The sequence below is a fragment of the Mus musculus genome, chromosome 5 (genome assembly GCF_000001635.26).
Source record: "Mus musculus strain C57BL/6J chromosome 5, GRCm38.p6 C57BL/6J".
Classification (NCBI taxonomy): domain Eukaryota; kingdom Metazoa; phylum Chordata; class Mammalia; order Rodentia; family Muridae; genus Mus; species Mus musculus.
In genome coordinates this window covers 23,216,547-23,240,166 of record NC_000071.6, presented here as the reverse complement: position 1 = coordinate 23,240,166, position 23,620 = coordinate 23,216,547, and the positions used below count along the sequence as shown (strand labels likewise).

Genomic DNA, 23,620 nt, shown 5'->3' with positions numbered 1-23,620 from the left:
GGCAAAAAAATGTTTCTGGGAGTATTTTAGGAGGGCAGGCCAGCATCTAAATGGCCTCAGGGTAAGGAGGAGGTTGGAGTCCTGAGGTCTACACCAGGACACACACCATGGTCCTGAGCAGCTTTGTACCTGGAACTTCTTGAGAAATGTTTCTTCATCTTGCATCCCCAGAGCCTCCCAAGGCTTGACACATAGTGTCCACTGCATGGATTGAAGGTAGATTTGTCTTAATTGCCATTGGATAGAAATCAGGAAGCCACATGAGAGCACACAATGAAGGCCGGAGTGGAGTGCACTGAGTCTGTGCTGGAAGCAGACTACTAGAAATGCCCGACCATTAATGCTTATTAATTGAAACTGAGCTGTCATAATGTAAGCTTTGGGCATCTATGAGATGGGAACGGTGAGTCTCTAGCTCCTTCATATGTTATTCTGAGAGTAGGCAGAATTCCTAGCACACAGAAAAATCAAAATAATATGAGAGAGCTGGGACTCTCCTTGCAAGCTGTCCTTGCAAATGTTGTCTTGAAAGGGTCTTAAGATTCAATTATTAACCAGAACCCATTCTTTTGTCTTTAAAAAAATTTATTTTATTTTATATGTGAGCGTTTTGCCTGAATATATGTCTGTGTACCATGTGCATGCCTAGTGCTCACAGGGTTCATAAGAGAGCACTGGCTCTCCTGGAACAGTTATGAGTTGCCATATGAACCTGGGTCCTCTGAAAAATCAGTCAGTTCTCTGAAACCCCAAGCCATCTCTCCAGCCTCAATATCTTTTTTTACTTTCTCAAATCTTTTCTTCCTTTTGGTTTTGCCTGAGGATGGCCAGTGTGCATCAAGCATGCAGGATGCTAGTGTTCACAGAGAGACCATTATTGGTTAAATTCTAGAAGCTAGCACAGTGTTGGGGGTTGTAGTGAGTGGGTCCTCTCTCCTTGATGACCTCAAAGAGAACTATTGAAAAAAAATTTGCCTCCAAGTTACAGTGATCTTGAGGCATACAAATTACTCAAAGGTCATACACGTATAATGAACAGAATATTCAGAATCTTAGATTTTTGTTTTTGCAAATACAGTTATCACTGAAATTAATGAAACTGTCTGGCAGTTTGTTGTTTCTTAAATTGTGCAGAATTAACAGCCTCCTGCTTAATTCCAAAGTTCTCAAGGGTTCAGGTGCAGGCATCTGCACTTAACCTCATTCCTTAGAAGGCCGTTGTTACACGCTTCAAAGAAGCCTTCACATTGCCTTTGAGAAATGCTAATGGGTTATCTAAAAAAGTGGGACAGTTGCTCATCTAAATATAATTTCCTTCTTTTCTTTTTCCTTCTATGGAAGAAGGATGATAGGATTACAACTGTCTACATAGTCTTGTATGATACAGGATGTGTAGCCTTAGAGGGCTCTGTAAAGATCTCAAATAACTTAGATATACGTTTGTTTGAAAACCATCCAGAAGGAATACTCTTTTGGATGGGTAAATATGGGGCTTCTCTTGTTTCTCAGTGTGACATTTCAGGACAACAGCATTATTTCCTGCTTCAGGATTAAAGAAAGAAATAGTCCATAACACTATCATAAATAATTCAAAACCTGAGAGAGCTTAATATGAAGCATTAAGAATGTGACCTGCAGCCACACAGCAAGTACAAGAAGAGTGCATCTTGATTGTGCATCACCAGAAAGCAGGTGGAGGCCATCAGGCTGCAGGGGAGCCAGTGCCATGCATTTTTAGGACAGAGTTTTAAAGGGTGTAAAGACCCCCAGAGTCTGGACCTCCAGCTGAGGTCGTGAGCATGCTCCATCCTGACATGGTGGTGCATGGCGCAACTCTTTCTCCCCACTAAGCTGTCCTTGCAAATGTTGTCTTGGAAGGGTCTTAGGATTCAATTATTAATCAGAACATTGATGCCAGGAATGATTTTTTTTTTTCAGTTTGCAAAGCTGGGCTAAGCTGATCAAGGAGAATGGTACAGTTTCGTAGGAAATACATTAAGCCTTCCACGCTTGTCTAAAGAGCTTACTGAGGCTTAGGAGAGTGCAGAGAAAGATGTGTTTGGGTGGATGCCTTATTAATCAATGGAGAATAATTAAGAGGGATTTATAAACCACGGTGAGTCTCTCTTTAAATAAAGTTTTCTTGACCTGGAAAGAAAGGCTAAGTCACGTTATTTTCTCCTTTCAAACTCTCATTTAGGATGTAAGTGCTGCACAGTTTTACTGAGCAAATGCTGTTTGCTAAGTATTTAATGGAAATGACATTCTCTGCACTTAATTCTGCTTTACTCTTTCTTCCTCCTTCAAGCTATGAGTATCTAGGCACATTAATTGCCTTCTAAGGTGCCAGATTTCAGGTAATGAATGACCCAAATTATTTGTAATATACTGGAAACCTATGGTTTGTAGTAAGTATAAGAATCTGTGTTATTAGTGAGTTCCAGGACATCTTGGACTGTGGAGAGAGAAACCTTGTCTCAAAAAACAAAAAAACAAAACCCAAATCAAACCAAACCAAACCAAAAAAAAAAAAAACAAAACAAAACCAAAAACAAACAAACAAAAAAACAAAAAAAAAACAAAACAAAAAAAAACTCAACCAACTGAACAAAAGCCCAAAAGCCCATCCCCCAAAACTAAAACAAAATACACCAAAACCAAACCAAACCAAACCAAAACAACAACAAAAATTCCAAAACTAGGTTATAGAAATAAATTTTTTTCATAATAGGTAAACTGATTCCACTATGGGAGGGAATATATCTTCTGCTCTCTGAATATAGGAGGTGGGTTGGCTACCCTAAGAAAGAGGTGGGTGTTCTAGAAGACTTGAATATACAATTCCAAATCTACCTCCTTGGCATAAGAGATGTTTTGAGCTAATTATTTTGAGACACTTCAGAAGTAGGAGACACCCTGGAAGGTAGATACTACCTTCTGGCAAGCTCCATTTATGTGGAAGAAAGGAGTCTCCTCTCTGCCACAGGAAGAGAAGGACACAGCTAAACTCTAGGCAGCACTAGCACCTGTATAGAAGCCATTGTTGGCTTCTTTACTAAAGGCTCACTGCCTTCCAGTTTAAGATGGTAAGACTGACCTTACCATCTTACCACCTTGTTAAGATTTTCTAGGTCTCTTGGTGGTGCCCCACGTACACTGGTGTAAACATTAATAAACTTGCTTATGTTTCATTTTTAATTTTTCCCTTTTTTTGCACGTATAGCTTAGCTAAGAGTTCAGAGTGATAAAAGGAATTATTTCTTGTCCCATATGGTTTTCCTAAATGCTTGTATCTCTTTGATCTGTCATTTCTAGTTTTCTTCTTTTTCTTTTTTCTTTTTCCCTGTAGTTGAATAGGTAAGACAGAAATGACTTATATGCTAAGTGTGGCTGCATCCTCCTGCAGTCCCAGCACTCAGATGGCTGAGACAGGAGGATTTTAAGTTGGCTGATATCCCCAGTTTTACAATGAGTTTGAGACCAGTCAGAGAAACTGAGTGAGGCTCTGTTTAAAATAAAACAACAAAATAAGCCCCCTCAAAACCAAAAGAAAAATCTCAACCATTCAAGGCAAGAAAGATAGATATGGAAACTGGAGCCATTCCTACCCAGGATTCCAATCTCATCTCCAGCACTGTGGTGAGACACATGCAGTCATTCCCAGTGCAGAAGACAGTGGGCACAGGCAGTACCCATGTGCCAGCTACAAAATTTGCTGACACAGTGCCAAACAGCAACCTCAGAATGCAGGAAAAAAGTGCTACAGAACTCCTAAACTATAAAAACCCTTCCCTCCCTTTTTGTGTGGCCTTTCATTTTGTTGAAGATTCTTAAGTTTTTTCTATATAATGTCATTTAAAGTAAATAAAAATAAGAAATTCCTAGACTCATTCTGCCACTCATCATTACATGGCAGACACCTGCTTCAATGCAAGTGCATTTAACTCATTTGTATGGTTGTTTAAGTCTAAGTGGTACAATCTGTATTTTGTCCTTGTGGGGTGTCTTGAATAAGCCAAGGAAAAATGAAAACCAGACTCAGTCAGGTCTGGAGGAGAAAGAATGAATTCCTCCAAGGTACAGAGAGGTTTAAATGAGCTGGTCAGGAATGCTCTACATAGCTTAGGATAGAGAAGACCCACACAGGTTGTTGCTCAAGACTTTTGGCTTCTCAGATTCATCTTCTTGTTAGCCATTGGCCTAACACATTGGTCTCTGTTTTGGAAGGCCCAAATAGGAAGTGTCTTCCCTAGTGGGGGTATCTCTAACTCACAGCAGATGGGTTCCCCAAAGGCATACTGGGTAGTTGGGTCAGAGGTGAGCAATGGGCTTGCTTCTCATTGAGCAGTGGCATCCTGCCCACAGCCCATTAGACACACTGCGGTCCTGCCAGCACCAGATAACAGTGGCCACTTTGCTGTTAGCCCTGTCCTGAGGTGCTGCAGGATAGGTGTATTAAATTGTGACTCTTCCCATATCTGCAAGACTCTTGCCTGGGACAATGGGTGGTAATAGCTCCTAGGCAAGTGCAGAGAAGAAAAACCAGGTAGGTTCTGATGTGAGAGAGTAGGCAGAAACCTGCTCTGTAGCAGGAGGGGAGTGGGAAGAAGAGCAAGAATGGGAGGAAGCCTTGCTTTTATCATCATGGGACTCTTCTTCCGTTCCCTCTCCCTCCCTTATTCTCTCCCTTCTTTCCTCCTCCTGCCTTGATCCATCCATCCTTCCTTCCTTCCTTCTTTCCTTCCTTCCTTCCTTCCTTCCTTCCTTCCTTCCTTCCTTCCCTCCTTCCCTCTTTCCCTCCCTCCCTCCCTCCCTCCCTCCCTCCCTCTCTGCCTTCCTTTCTTGCTGATTCATCATTTTCCAAATAGAGCTGACTGACTTTTCAGGTGTGTGTGTGTGTGTGTGTGTGTGTGTGTGTGTGTGTGTGTGTGTGTGTGCTTGTGTGCATGTGTATAGAAGTTTCTGTGCTTTTCTGGATACAAATTAAGACAAAAATTTCACAATGACTATTCCTCATCCTACATTTGTAGCTTCTCTGGACCATTTTTTCCCTTTCTTGTTCCCCTTTTCTTTATTTCTGTCTTTTAATTTCTTGTTTATAGTTAATTAAGAAGTTCTGGCTGGCCAGGCAGTGGTGGCACACACCTTTAATCCCAGACCTTGGGAGGCAGAGACAGGTGGATTTCTGAGTTTGAGGCCAGCCTGGTCTACACAGTGAGTTCCAGGACAGCCAGGGCTATACAGAGATACCCTGTCTCAAAAAAAAAAAAAAAAAAAAAGAGTTCTGGCTGACCAAACCTGGACATTATTGTGGATGCAGGGAAGTGCTTGCTGATGGAAGCCTGATATGGCTGTCTCCTGAGAGGCTCTGCCAGATCCTGACATACAGAGGCAGAAACTCGAAGCCAACTATTGGACTGAACTTGGGGACCCCTGGTGGAGGAGTTGGAGAAGGGACTGAAAGAGCTGTGGGGATTTGTAGCCCTATGGGAGGGAGCAACAGTGTCAACAGGCCAGACCTCCCCCCCCCCCCCCGAGCTCCCAGGGACTGGACCAACAACCAAAAAATACACATGGAGCAACACATGATGTTGGCCACGTGTGTGACAGAAGATGGCCTTTTTGGTCACCAGTAGGAGGAGAGGACTTTGGGCCTGAGGGTGTTTGATGTCCCAGTAGAGGGGAATGCCAGGGTGGGAGGACAGGAGTAGGTGGGTGGGGGAACACCCTTATAGAGGCAGGGGGAAGGGCAGATAGGATAAAGAAAATATCCAATCAAAAAGAGTTTATCACCCCCCCCCCCAAAAAAAAAGAAAGAAAGAAAAAGAAGTGCTGGCTGGCCTTCTGACTTGCACCTGACCCAGGGAGCAGAACTTGTGCTCTGTCCTCCCAAAACCACCCACACCCAGAGGCAGCATGTCCCCTAGGAATCCTGACACATCCAGGATCACAGGATCACAGGATCACAGGATCACAGGAGGGATAGGCTCCAGTCAGAGGCAGCAAGGACAGCTAACACAGGAGATAACCAGATGGCAAGAGGCAAGCACAAGAACATAAGGAACATAAGACAAAAGGATGGTCTATCCAGAGACTACCTCACCTGGGGATCCAACCCATAATCAGCCACCAAACCCAGACACTATTGCACAATGCCAGAAAGATTTTGCTGAAGGGACCCTGATATAGCTGTCTTGTATGAGGCTATGCCAGTGCCTGACAAATACAGAAGTGGATGCTCACAGTCATCTATAAGATGGAACACAGGGACCCCCAATGGAGAAGCTAGAGAAAGCACCCAAGGAGCAGAAGGGGTCTGTAACCCTATAGGTGGAACAACAATATGAACTAACCAGTACCCCCAGAGCTCATATCTCTAGCTGCATATGTAGCAGAAGATGGCCTAGTTGGCCATCACTGGGAAGAGAGGCCCCTTGGTATTGCAAACTTTATATGCCCCAATACAGGGGAATGCCAGGGCCAAGAAGTGGGAGTGGGTGGATAGGGGAGGAGGGCGGAGGGAGGGTATAGGGAACTTTTGGGATAGCATTTGAAATGTATATAAAGAAAATATCTAATAAAAAAAAAGAACATAAGCAACAGAAAACAATGCTATTTGGCATCATCAGAACCCAGTTCTCCCACCACAGCAAGCCCTGGTTATCCCAACACACCTGGAAAGCAAGATTTGGATCTAAATCCCATCTCCTGATGATGATAGAGGACTTTAAGAAGGTCACAAATAATTCCCTTAAAGAAATACAGGAGAACACAGGTATGCAGGTTGAAGACCCTAAAGAGGAAACACATAAACACCTTAAAGAAATATAGGAAAACACAACCAAACATGTGAAGGAAGTGGGCAAAACCATCCAGGATGGTTTAGATGGAAATAGAAACAATAAAGAAATCTTAAAGGGAGACAACCCTGGGCATGGAAAATGTAGGAAAGAGATCAGGAGTCATAGATGCAAGCATCACCAACAAAATACAAGAGATAGAAGACAGAATCTCAGATTTAGAAGATACCATAGAAAACATCAACACAACAGTCAAAAAAAAGCTCCTAACCCAAAACATCCAGGAAATCCAGGACACAATGAAAGATCAAACCTTAGAAAAATAGGTATAGAAGAGAATGAAGATTACCAACTCAAAGGGCCAATAAATATCTTTAACAAATTATAAAAGAAAACTTCCCTAACCTAAAGAAAGAGATGACCATAAACATACAAGAAGCCTACAGAATGCCAAATAGATGGGACCAGAAAAGAAATTCCTCTTGTCACATAATAATCAAAATACCAAAATGCACAGAAAAAACATGGAATACTAAAATTGGTAAGGGAAAAAGGTCAACTAACATAAAGGCAGACCTTTCAGAGTTACACTAGATTTCTCAACAGACACTCTAAAAGCCAGGAGATCTTGGGCAGATGTCATACAGACCCGAAGAGAACACAAATGCCATCCCAGGCTACTATACCCAGCAAAACTATCAATTACCCTAGATAGAGAAACCAAGATATTCCATGACAACCCCCAATTTAAACACTATCTCTCCATAAATCCAGCCCTACAAAGGATAACAGATGGAAAACTCCAACACAAGGAGGGAAACTATTCCCAAGAAAAAGCAAGAACTTAATCTTCTTAGGACAACCCCAAAAGAAGATAGCTACACAAACATTAATTTTGTTTAACCTCTAACAACAAAAATAACAGGAAGCAACAGTCATTGGTCCTTAATCTCTGTTAACCTCAGTGGGCTCAATTTCCCACTAACAGGCTGGATATGTAAACAGGACCCAGCATTTTGCTGCATACAGGTAACACATCTCAGCAACAAAAACAAACACTCCCTCAAAGTAAAAGGCTGGAAAAAAAAAAAGCTTTCCAAGCAAATGGTCTCAAGAAACAATCTGGAGTAGCCATTCTGATATAGAAAAAAACTGACTTTCAACTGAAAGTTATCAAAAAAAATATGGAAGGACACTAATCTACCAAGATGAACTCTCAATTCTGAACATCTATGTCCCAAATGGAAGGTCACCCACATTTGAAAAAGAAACATTACTAAACCTCAAAGCACACATTGAACCTCACACAATAATAGTGGGAGACTTCAACACCCTGCTATCACCAGTGGACAGATCATGGAAACAGAAAATAAACAGAGACACAGCAAAACTAACAGAACTTATGAAGCCAAATGGATTTAACACACACACACACACACACACACACACACACACACACACACACACACACACCATTTTACCCTAAAACAAAAGAATATACCTTCTTCTCAGTACACCATGGGACCTTATCCAAAATTGACCATATAATTGGACACAAAACAAGCCCCAACCAATACAAGAAGATTGAAATAATCCCATGTATCCTATCAGATCACCACAGACCGAGGCTGGTCTTCAATAGCAACAAAAACAAAAGAAAGCCCACATACACATGGAAGCTGAACAACTCTCTACTCCATTATAACTTGGTCAGGGAAGAAATTAAGAAAGAAATTAAAGTCTTTTTAGAATTTAATGAAAATAAAGGCACAACATACCCAAACTTAAAGGATGCAATGAAAGCAGTGCTAAGAGGAAAAATCATAGCTCTGAGTGCCTCCAAAAAGAAACTGGAGAGAGCTTACACTAGCAGCTTAACAGCACACCTGAAAGCTCTAGAACAAAAAGAAGCAAATTTATCCAAGAGGAGCCGATGGCAGGAAATAATCAATCTCAGGGCTGAAATCAACTAAGTAGACACAAAGAGAACTGTACAAAGAATCAATAAAATCAGGAGCTGGTTCTTTAAGAAAATCAACAAGATAGATAATCCCTTAGCCAGACTGACCAGAGGACACAGAGACATTATCCAAATTAACAAAATCAGAAATGAAAAGTGAGATGTAACAACAGAAACTGAAGAAATTAAAAAAATTGTCAGATCCTACTACAAATGCCTATACTCAACAAAACTGGAGAATCTAGATGAAATGGATTATTTTCTAGACAGATACCAGGTACCAAAGTCAAATCAGGATCAGATAAACCATCTAAACAGTCCCATAACCCCTAGAAAAATAAAAGCAGTCACTAAAAGTCTCCCAATCAAAAAAAAAAAAAAAAACCACAAAAAACCATAAAAACACTAAAAAACAAAACAAAGCAAACAAAACAACCCCCCCAAAACAAACAAACAAACAAACAAGCCCAGGAGCAGATGGTTTTAGTGCTGAATTCTATCAGACCTTCAAAAAAGACTTAATATCAATACTTTTCAAACTATTCCAGAAAATAGAAACAGAAGGAACACTACCCAATTCATTCTATGAAGCCACTGTTATGCTGGTACCTAAACCACACAAAGACCCAACAGAGAGAACTTCAGACCAATTTCCCTTATGAGTATCAATGTAAGAATATTAAAAAAATTCTCGCAAACAGAATCCAAGAACATATCTAAAGTATCATTCACCACAATCAAGTAGGCTTCACCCCAGGGATGCAGGGATGGTTCAATATACGGAAATCCATTAACATAATTCACTACATAAACAGACTCAAAGAAATAACTCCACATAATCATGTCATTAGATGCTGAAAAAGCATTTGACAAAATTCAGCATTCCTTCATATTAAAAATCTTGGAGCAATCAGGAATTCAAGGGCCATATCTAAACATAATAAAAACAAAATACAGCAAACCATTAGCCACCATCAAACTAAATGGAGAGAAACTTGAAGCAATCCCACTAAAATCAGGGAATAGACAAGGCTGCCCACTCTCTCCCAATTTCTTCAATATAGTATTCAAAGTTCTAGCCAGAGTAATTAGACACCAAAAGGAGGTCAAACGGATACAAATTGGAAAGGAAGAAGTCAAGATATCACTATTTGCAGATGATATGATAGTATATTTAAGTGACCCCCAAAATTCCACCAGATAAACAACTTCAGCAAAGTGGCTGGATTCAAAATTAACTCAAATTAGTAGCCTTCCTTTACTCAAAGGATAAATGGGCTGAGAAAGAAATTAGGGAAATGACACCCTTCACAATAGCCACAAATAATATAATATATCTTGGTGTGACTCTAACCAAGCAAGTGAAAGGTCTGTATAACAAGAACTTCAAGTCTCTGAAGAAAGAAATTGAAGAAGACCTCAGAAGATGGAAAGCTCTCCCATGCTCATGGATTGGCAGGATTAATATAGTGGAAATGGCCATCTTTCCAAAAGCAATCTACAGATTCAATGAAATCCCCATAAAAATTCCAATTCAATTCTTCACAGAGATAGAAAGAGGAATTCTTCTGAAATTACAAAAAACCCAGGATAGGGAAAACTATTCTCAATAATAAGAGAACTTCTCATGGGAGTTCTACTTCCATGAGAAAACTACTCAGCACTCACCATCCCTGTCCACAACTTGTACTACAGAGCATTTGTGATAAAAAACAGCATGGTATTGGTACAGAAACAGACAGGCAGATCAACGGAATAGAATTGAAGACCCAGAAATAAACCCATACACCTATGGACATCTGATCTTTGAAAAAGAAGTCAAAACTATCCCGTGGAAAAAGACAGCATATTCAACTAATGGTGCTGGCTCAACTGGCAGTTATCATGTAGAAGAATGCAAATTGATCTATTCTTATCTCCTTGTACAAAGTTCAAGTCCAAGGGATTAAGGACCTACACATAAAACCAGATACACTGAAACTAGTAGAAAAAAAAGTGGGGAAGAGCACCAAATACTTGGGCACAGGGGAAAACTTCCTGAACAGAACAGCAGTGGCTTATGCTTTAAGATCAACTATTGGCAAATGGGATCTCATAAAATTGAAAAGTTTCTGTAAGGCAAAAGATACTGACAATAGGACAAAACAGCACCTACAAATTGGGAAAAAAAAACTTTGCCGACTTTACATCCAATAGAAGGCTAATAATATCTGATATATACCAAGAGTTCAAGAACTTAAATTCCTGAGAACTAAATAACCCCATTAAAACATAGGGTACAGAGCTAAATAGAGAATTCTCAATCAAGGAATCTCGAATGGCTAAGAAGCACCTAAAGAAATGTTCAACATCTTAGTCATCAGAGAAATGCAAATCAAAACAACCTTGAGATTCTACCTCACATCAGCCAGAATGGCTAAGATCAAACCTTAGGTGACAGCAGATGTGGAGAAAGAGGAATACTACTACATTGCTGGTGGGATTGCAAGATGGTACAACCATTCTGGAAATCAGTCTGGTGGTTCCTCAGAAAATTGGAAATAGTTCTACTTGACGACCCAGCTATACCACTTCTGGGCATATACCCAAAGATGCTCCAACATATAACAAGGACAAATGTTCCACTATGTTTATAGCAGCCTTATTTGTAATAAGCAGAAGTTGGAAACAACCCAGATATCCCTCAACTGAGGATACAGAAAATGTGGTACATTTACACAATGGAGTACTACGCAGATATTAAAAACAATTACTTCATGGAATTTGCAGGCAAATGGATGGAACTAGATAATATCATCCTGAGTGAGGTGTCACAAAAGAACACACATGGTATGTACTCACTGATAAATGGATATTAGCTCAAAAGCTTGAATGGAATACCCACAATAAAACTCACAGACCATATGAAGCTCAAGAAGAAGAAGACGACCAAAGTGTGGATTCTTCACTCCTATTTAGAAGAGGGAACAAAATACTTACAGGAAGTAGAGGGAGGGAGGAATCTTGGAGGGTAAGAGGAGAGAGAAGATAAAAGGGGGGGGCAGGATCAGGTGTGGGAGGAGGGGGTGAGGGTCAAAGGGTCAGGAAATTGAATGGAGATGTGTAGCAGTGGGGGGTGGGGAACCAGGGGTAGACACTAGAAAGTACAAGATGCCAGGGAAACAAAAGTCTCCCAGGACCAAACAGGAATGACATTAGCCAAATATTCAACACAGGGGAGATAGAACCTGTAGAGAACATATCCAGTGGATAGGCACAGTCCCTGGTTGAGGGATAGGGCCACCCACTTATCTAAAAAAATTTAACCCAGAATTGTTCCCGTCTAAAGAAAATACAGATTCTGAGTGGAGCAGAGACTGAAGGAAAAGCCATCCAGAGACTGCCCCACCTAGGGATCCATCCCATCTGCAGTCACCAAACCCAGACACTATGGCTGATGCCAAGAAGTGTTTACTGACAGGAGCCTGGTAGAGTGGTCCCCCCCCCCCCCGGCCCCCGTCCCAGGCTCTGCCAGAGCCTGACCAATACAGAGGTGGATACTCATAGTCAAACATCAAACTGAACATGGGAACCCCAAGGGAAGAGTTAGGGGAAGGACTGAAGGGGCTGAAGGGGATTGCCACCCCATAGGAAGAACACCAATATCAACCAACCAGACCCTCCCAGAGCTCCCAGGGACTAAACCACTAACCAAAGAGGACACATGGAGGGACCCATGGCTCCAGCTGCAGATGTAGCAGAGGATGGCCTTGTCTGGCATCAATGGGAGGAGAGGCCCTTGGTCTGTGGAGGCCTGATACATAGGGGGATGCTAGGGTGGTGAGGTGGGAGTGGGTGGGTGGATGGATGGGGGGCGAGCACCCTCATAGATGCGGGGGGATGGTGGGTGGGATGAACGCAGTGATCTCAGCACTCAGTAAGAGGTGGATGAGGGGAGGTTTCCAGCTGGGTGTGTGAGAGCGCTCATTTCCCAGGACTATAGGGAGGGACCTTGATGGAAGGGAAAAAAGCCAGAGAAAGTCACAGAAGCAAGGAAAGGGGGAGGGGGGGAGGGAAGTGGGGAAAGCAGACAAGGGAAACAGGGAGAGAGGGAAGCAGACAAGGGAAATAGGGAGAGAGGGAAGGAAGTGGACACAGGAGAGAAGAAGAGAGATCAGAGGTGGTGGTGGGCGAGCTTTTCATTGCTGCTCAGCTGAGGAGTAGAGGCTGGCCTCTCCTCCCCATTCTGGGATTAAAGGTGTGTACCTCCATACTGGGATTGTCATGTGCTGGGGATGGAACCCAGGGCTTCATGCATGCTAGCCAAGCACTCTAACAACTGAGGCACATCGCAGCCCAGAACTTCAAAGTCTAAAAACTATTTTTTTTCCCCAGTGGTGTTACAATGACTCTACTTTTGGGCCCTTCTGGAAAGTGCCTGTAGATGTGGGAGAAGAAGCAGCAAAGGCAGCCACACGTGGGTGTCTGTGTTCTGGGTTATGCAGGACAATTGAAAGAAAGAGCTACTGCAGGATGGATTTAGCCTTCTCAGCAACAGGGAGCAGCCGCCTCTGAAGGACTGAACATTGATAGCTTCCTAGGAGCTCCTTCAGCAAGTCAATTTCCACACAGCAAAACTCCTTATCTGATCTGAGAGTTGTCTTGACAGACACATATGCAGTTCTTCCCGGTAAGCTAGACTTCCTGGTTTGCCAAGCGTGTTTCTGGACTAAGTAATGCAAAGGCTCTGAGAATCCTTCAAAAGGATTAACCCTGCAAAGTCTCAGCTAACAATCACTGATAAAAGGCCACTTCAAAGCTGAGGTGCCATCCCTCCAGGTTCCTGCCAGATGCAAGGGTTCTGCTACAACTCTGCTACACATGGGGCCAGACCTCCAGCCTATGACGTTTCTCAGTATCTCTCAGGAGAGACAGACTCTCTGGGAGCTGGGATCTGTCTGGAAATCCCAGGCTTGCTTGCCCAGCAGTGCACATCTTTTAAAAAATGATATATCATTATTATTAAAATTTTACCTCAGAGACACATGTCACTGTGATTTCCCCTACAGGGGTTGCAAGGGTTAATTTTTCAAAGGGAAAACCTGGATACTTAACAGATTCTTTCAGGCCTGGTAAGAAGTTAAAATAATGTTCATTTCCAACTTCAGAGAGAAGGCTAACCACTGAGGAGAAAGCTCCTTTTCTCCAGAGTAAAGTTTGCTAAATGGAAGCTTGTGGGTTTCCTTCTTGTCCGAAACTTACAATTTTCCCGCTGCTCTCTGCTGAGCTGCTATGTGTCTGTAGGGGTGGAGCCAGAAACCACTTTTGAAATAAATAGAGAGTTGCAATCTTCTGCCTTGGACATTTGCAAATCATTGCGTGGCAGTGGATCTCAAAATCAGAGGCCTCAACTGTCAGTAGGCCAGCATTTGGGACCTACTGCTAGAGTGTTTAATTCCTAGATCCGAAGCTCAATAATTTACATTTCAGACAAGCTTCCAGATGAGAGTGTCACTCTTCTGGAGGCTGCATTTGGAAAACAATTAAAACAATTAAGTTTTCTGTCAGTCAGGGACAACCTACTTACTCTTCCCGGGAAGTCCCCAGGACCAGCGCCTGTCAGTGTGGAAGGGCAAGAGTGGGCCCTGTATTGGCGCCCAGGCACCAGGCGACCTCAGGACTCTCTAGCATGCTGACACCCACGTTCTATGGGCTGCCTCTTTTGAATCTTGAAGGCTCAGTTTGTTTTCAGGCCTCCCCTAAAAAGACGGAAAAAAAAAAAAAAAAAGAACTGGACGAATCTAGAGCCTTCCATAGGTTCTGGAATTTTTCTGGAGTAACTGTAAATGCGAAATTGGGCAGATTTCCCTGTGGCATGGATTAACTTTAGAGGATCCATTTCTGAAACGAGGCTGCATAGTCACATGGTGAAAACTCACCAAGCCCTTTCATCTGGCTGACATTTCAGTGGTCTCAGCCCTCAGCCGCAGTGCCCCCTTTCTTCCATCTAGGAAGAATTTCAGGCTGAGCCAGTGGTTCTCACAGGAGCTCATCTTTCCTCCTTCCCCCCACCCCCCATTCCTTTTTTTTTTTTTTTTTTTTAACCCACCTTTCCTCACCTGCAGTTCTCAGTTTCTCCACTTGAGGTCTCACTAGGACAGCGATTTTCTTAGTCCTCGGCTGTTTAGGACGGATTTGGAACAAGCCTTGGGGGTGGCTGGGCAGGGGCGGTGGGTGTGGGGGTGAGGGATGGGTGTGTGGTGGGGGAGAAGCCATCTCTGCCTAACTCATAGCTGGCTTGATTGATTTGTTCAGGGAGCTCTCTGGTTAAAGAAGGATTAAGCAAGGAGTCGTCCTCAGTGGGACGAATGGCCTTGCAAGGCTTCCTGAAGGGGCCATTTTCCTTTTTCGGACAGTGTCACAGCTGTCCTATGTGGAGAACTAGTAACGCTAGGACATTGATTGTGGCTAAGAAAAGACTGGTAGATCATTTCTCCAAGTTCTAGTCGCTATCCTCTCCACGTAACAGGGTGTGTCTGTCAGTCTTCAGGGACAGGGCAGCTTTAAAAGTCACTGCACACTTCCCTGACGGATGGATCGCTCCTCTGCCTCTGCTTGGCTAAAACTGTGGAGCTGAAATCCATCATGGCAATGCTTTCCTGGCTCACAGTTTTTTGTTTTGCTGTATTTACCCAGTGGCCTCTGAACCTAAGATGTACACACCAAATTAACTCTGTGACAGTCCATGTCTGGTCTGCTCCTCCCAGTCCCAGTCACTGTGCGACTCATGGAAGGTTCCTGCAGACTATTTTGGAAAAAAAAATTACATTTAAAGCTCAACATGGGGGCTGCAGAGATGCTCAGTGGTCAAGAGCACTGCCTACTTTTCTAATTCCCAGCAACCACATGGCAGCTCACAACTGTCTGTGACTCTAGCTCCAGGGGATCTGACACCCTCCCACAGACAGGTAGTCAAAACACCAAATGCACATAACATAAAAATAAATAAATTAAATAAAAAACTCAAATGGGCCAGAATGCTAAATTCAGTTATGATTCTTTGTCCTCTACAAAAGTTTGCCCAAAGGTGCCGTGCATTTGCTATGGAAAAAGACAGCCCATGAGAAGGACCATGCATATTTAGCCAACATCTGGATTTCATAATTGTGTGCACATGAAGGCAGAATTGAGGTGGATACTGACATGTGTGTTTCTATGATTGCCTGTTTGGCTTTTAGATTATTTTCTGTTGCAGGGTTTCTGGTCTCTTTAAGAACACACTATAGGGGAACTGGAGAGATGTCTCATCGATCATAGAGATGTCTCACTGCTCCTCCAGAGGTCCTGAGTTCAGTTCCCAGCAACCACAGGGTGCCTCACAACCATCTGCAGTGGGATCTGATGCCCTCCTCTGGTGTGTCTGAAGATGTGTGTACTTACATACATAAATCAAATAAATAAATAAATCTTAAAAAAACATCCTGGAAAAGAGAGACGGTGGCGTTCACCTGCCGGGTTCCAGCGCTCAGCTAATGAGCAGCCTCCTGGGAAACGGACGCCAGCCTATCTGGGCATTTCCTGAAATGTTTCCGTACTGCATGAAGAAATCAGATGCTTCGACTTGAAACGTGCGTGTCTATGTGAGTTTGAAGGACCAGGTAAAGCAGGTTTTTTACTTGTACTTTTCCTTCTTGGGCCTTGCTGTTCTTTCGTTAGTAACTGAACACTAGTTTGTTTCCTCCCCGCCCCCTGGCAGTCCTGACTTTTTTGCACAGCCTGACTTTCCGATAACTTCCTGTGGAAAATGCAGGTGGAGGCGGACTCTCAACAAGCCCAATGAGCAAGTTAATGTTAATTAAGCAATTAATGAGCAAACTTGGCCCAAGGACTTCTTGCAGTCAGCTGGTCCCTACATCAATCCATGGTGTAGGGAGCCATATTACCTTTCTCCAGCTTACGGCAAAGCTGGAGTCCTTTCTGGGGATGCAGACTCACTCACTTTAATTTCTACCAAGTTGTGCTGGAACTCTGTATATGAAGTCTGTCCCAAGAGAAGGGAGCTCTGATGCCCACCACTCTCGATAGGATGCTTTGGGGAAAGATGGGGATGGGAGTTTAACCTGTTTCCTCTTGAGGCTACTGTCTCTCGTAAGGTCTCAGTCATCGTCTATAAATTAAGGGGTTTGAAACAAAAGATCCATCACTAATAACTTTTGGCTTTCTGCATGTCTAAATGGTGGTCTGGGGGTCTCAACACTGCATATTTTGAGTCCCAAACACTGGGCAGTGTTTCGTCAGCTGTTATGAGAACATCTTCATTTTAAAATTTTTATTATTCAGAAGATACAACTCAACAACTTCAAGACACACTAACACTTCAGCGAAATTGAGGACATGAGGAAGTTTCAAGCTTCAGACTGTAGTACGGTGTGTGCACACATGTGGGTGTGAAGACATGTGGGTGTGCACACATGTGGGTGTGAAGACATGTGGGTGTGCACACATGTGGGTGTGAAGACATGTGGGTGTGCACACATGTGGGTGCGCAGGTGTGTGGTGGGGAACAGACGATAAGACAGGATTAAACTTTATTTTATTTGGTCCTGGAAATTGAGCTTGGGCTTACTCATGCCAGGCAAGCACTTTATCACAGGACTGTATCTCCAACTCCCAAACTGTATTTTAAATGTCCCAGATATACTCTTGTCAGGCCCAAATATCTCCTCCCATCAAATTTCTTATTCTGGAAATTCAATTTGCCCTATATTAAATAGCCTCAGAGTGAAAATATGATTTGTATAGAATCAAGCCACACCAAAAGGAATAGCATGAGTGTGTGTGTGTGCATGCCTGCTTCAGCTCATATCTAGCTTAAAGCCCGTTGTTCTTTCTCTTTCATACGGTTTTATCCTCCACATATGTATGTTTGTCCATCATATATGTATGTACAGAGAGGAGAAAGTAAATAAACAAAAAAATCTCTCATCCCTGTCCATAGCTCCTGTAACCTGGTGTGATCAAGACCTATGGAGAATGACAGGACAGGAGTCCATTTAAGAGCCCCAGCCCCAGAGAACACCGAACGTGTCTGGTACTGGGTGAAGGTCATAGCCTGAGTAGAACAGCCTTTGTAGTTCTCCACCTTGGAGTAGTCAGTTGCAGTTTAGCGTCAGCAAGTGCCTAGAATTCTGAAAGCTGACAACCCCCCAGCTTATTGCCTGAAAATAATAACTCATTGCGTTCTCCAGAACTCCCAGGTCGCTGAGAAGATACCAGGCAGACAGTTGTGTGTTCTCTGGTTCTTACCCTGTGCCGGATTTTGTGTGTAGGTAAAGCACAGGTATTAAGTCAGGAACAAAGACATAGAATCTATGACTTAAAAAGACAGTTCATGCGGCCCAAGTGCCAAGCGCTGGAAGCGGGAACCAGAGAACAGCAGAGCAAACATGCGGGAGTGGACGGCCCGAAGCACACAAAATAGAGCTGTACCCACAAGCAGTCATGCTCACACTTACATGGTGAGGTCTCATACTACCTTAGTTTGCTTTAAGCATTTCCATCATCTGAGAGTGTGGGAGGGAAAAACAGAATAGTTAAAGGTAAAGTAAATCGCCAAACAGCTCAGCCCTACTGCCTCAGAGACGAAAGGCAGAATTCCATTCACGCTGTGCAGGGACACCCGTTTGAGAGCTTTGTAGCCAGCGAAGGCTCAGTTCCGAGAACCAGGCTGGCTGGGCTCATTCCTTGACCCTGCAACTTGCTAGCTGTTTGACCCTGGATGGACAATTATCTTGTCTTTTTGTACCTTTGTTTTCTTATCTGTTAATGGGTCTCACAGTAGCACTTACCTCATGAGCACATGGTGAGGATGCTACTGAGCAGCACAGAGAAAGCACTCAGGACAGTCCTAGTCAGTACCCAACATTCTCCAAGTGTTCAAAACAATGACATCAATGTTAGTGGTGTGTTTGTCTTCCCTAAGGAACACAGCTGAGACTAGAGGAAAAAGAAATCACTGAAATCCAAAGACTTGGAGAATTTTAGTTGTTCTGTAAGAAAACTAACTCAGGAGCAGTCAAAGTAAGAAAGGCAGTGTGTGTGTGTGTGTGTGTGTGTGTGTGTGTGTGTGTGTGTGTGTGTGTGTGAGAAATAGCTGTGTCCTGTTAGTCTTTCGAGGACTTCGTTTCAAACTCTAGATTACCCCTAAAGCAATCCAGAATGGGATCTGAAGAATGATAAATAAAAGTCAACTGTTTACACATAGATCAATTAGCCCAAAGCTTGGTTGACCCCCAGCAACTCAAACTCTATCAGCATCCTTGGGCTCTGTGCTCTACAGAGATGAGACCACATTCTGTATAGTTTCGGTTGCTTGAGTCCCATGTCTCTTAGACAACTGCCGAAAGGTGCAGCAAAGAGACTGGCGTGGCAGTGAGTACCTCAGGCTGGTCCAGTCTTACAGGAGGGCAGACTTCTTCTGTACTCTTTCCCAGAGCCATCTGGCCAGCATTTACCTCTCTTGGCAGGGCTTTGTGGTCCAAAGAGAAAAAAATGGGACTCTGAGAGGGAGGTGACATCTTAGCCTAAAGGAAACTTTCAAGCAAAAAATGGTCCCGGATGACCTTGATGGAATGTGCTCCTGTTGACTACCCTCTGTGGTCACGATGTGGAACTTTGTCCTCTGAACATGGTATTGCTCTGTTGAAATCAGAGCAGCCGGGATTACCCTCATAAAAGACTGGGTCCACTAACATTCCCTCATGGGAGAAAGGGAGGAATCACCAGGCCCTCGCTCTAGAGAGCCTTCTCTCAAGGATACACTGGGGGAGGGAGGGAAAACTGGTGGGTTTTGAGGACCTGCTTTGTAGGTAACCCAAAGTCAAACAAACTGGCTCACCAAGCTGAACTTAGTGGAATTGTTCTTTGGTTTGTCATTTTCCATCTATCTGGGGGTCCAGATATAGACTCCCATAACTCACAGGGCAAGTGCTAGCTAGGCAATACTGGCATACAATTAGTTCTTTACTTTTTAAACGAGTGCCACTCTCTCTACCTCCCAATGGTGCAGTCATCCATGTACATGCCTAAGGAGCTAGGTGCCCCCATCCCTCACCGCCCCCCCAGACGGTCATAGCATGTATATCAAAGGGAAGAGTTGTCTGCTCCCTGTATTCTAGGGTATGCCAGTCCTCCTTCAATGACTGGGTTTATAGACTCTCAACTCCCTAGTTTTCCATTGACTCTTGGTTCTCTTCTTGATTCTTTTATTGCTATTCTCAATAGCCCTGGTCTGAGGAAGTTTTAGACAGAGATCTAGGCCTGTCCTTTAACCTTTTCAATGTGACAAGAAGGCACAGAATTCATGTGCTGGCTCACTTTTGGTATATGAGCATTCAGATGAGGAGACTTGATCTTTTAAAGTTGGACACGAGAACCATCCTTCACACTAAATGAAAAGTAACTATAAACTTTCAGATGGTGGACTATGGAAGGGAAGAGTAATGGAGAACATGTTAGGACATGTTAGTAATGGGGAACATGTTAGGACATGTTTAGTAGTGGAGAACATGTTAGGACATGTTAGTAACAGGGAACATGTTAGGACATGTTAGTAATGGGGAACATGTTAGGACATGTTAGTAATGGGGAACATGTTAGTACATGTTTAGTAGTGGAAAACATGTTAGGATATGTTTAGTAGCCTAGATACCTTCCCTTTGTCAGAACAGGTGAGGCACAAGCAGTGTTGCAGAAAGCAAGCTTGCTCCCTGAAATAGACATGGCTGTCTTTCTTAGCTTTAAGCAAGATACAGTCTTCCACTGTACAGGGTCTGTGGCTATATTGTGGTGCCCTGAGAAGACCACTGCTTTGATCAGGGATTAATAAGGTTTTGTTTTAATATTTAGTATAACCTGGAGTTAAATTCCACAGTCAAGGAACTGCTAGGCAACCGTGGGCTTCCGAGTCCATGCTCTGATTTCTCATGCAGCCTCTCACTATGTCAAGTACAGCAGGCCTCTTGCTGTGGGAGGAGCTAAGGTGGCTCTGATCACAGCGCCATGTATATGACATGGAAGCTGGCTTTAAAAACCACAGCCTTAGATCTTTTCAATCACAGGAACTGTTTCAGACTGCAGAACACAGAGACACCTTGATCTGTTCAACACTCTTTTTTGAAGAGATTCTATTTGTGCCATTAGAATGTCGCTCAGGCAGTGGTGTCAATGGGAAGAAGAGACAGAATACCCGAAGAAGCAAAGGGATTTTTTTCAACCTAAAAGAGCAGATCTGATGAATTGATGTTTGCAGAAATAGTGACATTTACACAGAATTATTAAGCAATTAGTCCAAATTACAGTTGGGACGGGAAATAGGTGATTTCAAAGGGAATCATTAAAAGAAAGCCTTCATTGTGCTGTGAAGTTTTCATCCTGCACTGACTTCCTGAGTCCACATCAGTTGCAGAAGGCCGATATTTTGGCAGAAGAGATTTGTGGATGGTACACATGTCATGTGGGTTCCATGGCAAACATGGAAGCCACATGTTCTGGGGGTGGGGGGGGGGCACAGTCAGTGAGCTCCTTGGCTCACAGGGGCACTTTTGGAGATCCCTAGACGCAGTGAAGACATCTCTGGGCATCATTATCAAGCACAGGGTGTATTTTAGTAGCGTTCAATGGTAGTCACTTTTGAATTCTGTTCTGGGTTGCAATCCATCCCCAAGGCTAGTTCAGAGGTCTCCCCAGGTATCAACTGAACTTCACAGAACCCAGAATCCCTTGGGAGATGGGCCTCTTGGGAAACTGTCTTGATTACATTGACTGAGGTGTGAAGACTCAGGCACTGTGGGTGGCACTGCTCTCTTACTGGGATGCTGGACTCAAAAGATGAAGAAGGGAGCTGAGCAGAAGCATGCATGCATCGATTACCGCCAGTTTCTGATCGACACAGTGTGAACAGCTCTCACAGTCATGCTGATGTGACTTCCCCTGAAATAATTCCTTTCTCCCTTAAACTGACTTAATGGGGGTATTTTTACATGCGATTATTATAACAACAGGAAAAGAAGATACAGCAGCAGGCATAGGCTAGTTTTCTATGGAGGGAAAGATAGAACAGCCTTCACCATTAGAGGGGAAGCTGATGCCTGGATGACAGCCTGTGTCCCACGGTCACTTCACTGCAATGACTGTCCTTATTATTTTAAAGATTTATTTATTTATTTTATTTTATGTGTACAGGTTTTTCCTACATATGTATATATATATGCATGCACCACATGCGTGCCTCATGTTGGTGGAGCCAGAAGAGGGCATCAGATACCCCAGAGCTTGTTGCAGTAACTTTCCATCCCAAATAAGCCCCGGCAATGAAAACACGACTCAATTTATATGAATACATGTTGTGCACCTAGATTGGGCAGATCTACCGCGACACTACCATCTTCCTCAGCTTATGAGACCCCTTAGAACTTGTGGTTTCTCCAGGCCATGTGCTTCTGCTCCGCTTTTCTTCTTCTTCCTCCTCTTCTGTATCCTCTCCCCATCTTCCATTTTCTCCTTCTTCCTTCTCCTCACCTTCCTCTCCACCTTTCCTTTTATCTGCCCAATCATCAGCTCTCCTTTATTCTACAAATTAAGGTGGGAAACAGGTTTACAGGAAATCACCTGAGTGCTGACTCATTCCTTGTTCACAGCCACTCACAGGAGAATGGAATTAACATCAAATATAATTAGCCCCAGGGCTAACCACAACAAGAACTGGAGTGGAGGAGAGTTAGCATCTGCCATGGATGTTAGAAACTGAACTTAGATCCTTTGCAAGAGCGGCAATTGCTCTTAGCCTCTGAGGAATCTCTTCAGCCTCGTGATGACTTGGTACCTTTCAAGGTGTGTGTGTGTGTGTGTCTGTCTGTGTGTGTGTCTGTCTGTGTGTGTTGATGTATATGTGTCTCTCTCTCTGTGTATGTATGTGTATCTGTGTGTGTTTGTGTGTATCTGTGTGTGTTTGTGTGTCTATGTGTGTGTGTGTGTGTCTGTGTGTGTGTGTCTGTGTGTGTGTCTGTCTGTGTGTGTTTATGTATGTGTCTGTGTGTGTGTTTGTCTGTGTGTTTATGTATGTGTCTGTGTGTCTATGTATGTGTGTCTCTCTCTGTGTGTATGTATGTGTATCTGTGTGTGTTTGTGTGTCTATGTATGTGTCTGTCTGTGCAGACTAATCGGAGAGAACTGCTGGTTGGTATCAAGAGGGAACAGTAAAGAATCACTGTTAGCCCTCTGTAAAGGTCCAGCATAGGAAAGATGAAGCATTTATGGTGCAGAAGGAAGGAGCACGGGGAGATGAGAAAAGGGCAGGATAAATGCTGGAAGGGCACGTCGGGGGCAGTTCCTCTGCCTATTCTGGATGATAGATGAAGCCCTCCCTGTCCTTTCTATGTCCACTCCTGCGTTCTCTGCTGTCAGGAATGGTGAGACTCTCTTCAGTGATCTAATGGTAGCAAAGAGAAGGAACCCGAGGATCTCATCACTAAGTGTAATTCTTATCCGGGACTGGGAGACACCCTATTTCCTACTTTTTGAATTATAATAGGACATCAAGGTGGTTGTTGCATGGATTATTTCCCTTTGATGTTAGCACTAATAGGAAGAGGCAGCTGGAAAGTACACCCAGCTAGTGTTTAGTGAGAGTCACGGAAGAGGCAGAGAAGAAATAACTATGAACCATTTGCACACAGGAAGATCTGTGTGGAAAAGAAGACCTCTAGAGTTTAGTACATCAGCACACATGCATAACATGCAATATATTTTATACCTCAGGGAGGACTGGGGATGTAGCTCAGTGCTTAGAAAGCATATGGAAGGTTCTGGATTTGATCCCCAC

The 23,620-nt window shown here is 43.3% G+C and overlaps 1 protein-coding gene across 3 annotated transcripts in view; it reads right to left on the bottom strand.

The window, feature by feature from the left end:
• Positions 1-23,620, bottom strand: part of Lhfpl3 (lipoma HMGIC fusion partner-like 3) — a 529,544-nt gene that overhangs the window by 35,431 nt on the left and 470,493 nt on the right. Inside the window, exon 3 of one of the 3 annotated variants that reach the window (NM_001081231.3) lies at positions 18,255-18,302. The exons of 1 other annotated variant lie outside the window; for it this stretch is intronic. In NM_001081231.3, the coding sequence (NP_001074700.2) occupies positions 18,286-18,302 (17 nt within the window). In that variant the 3' untranslated portion in view covers positions 18,255-18,285. The remainder of the gene's footprint in view (positions 1-18,254; positions 18,303-23,620) is intronic. One more of the 3 variants, NM_001359998.2, reaches the window with a different exon arrangement.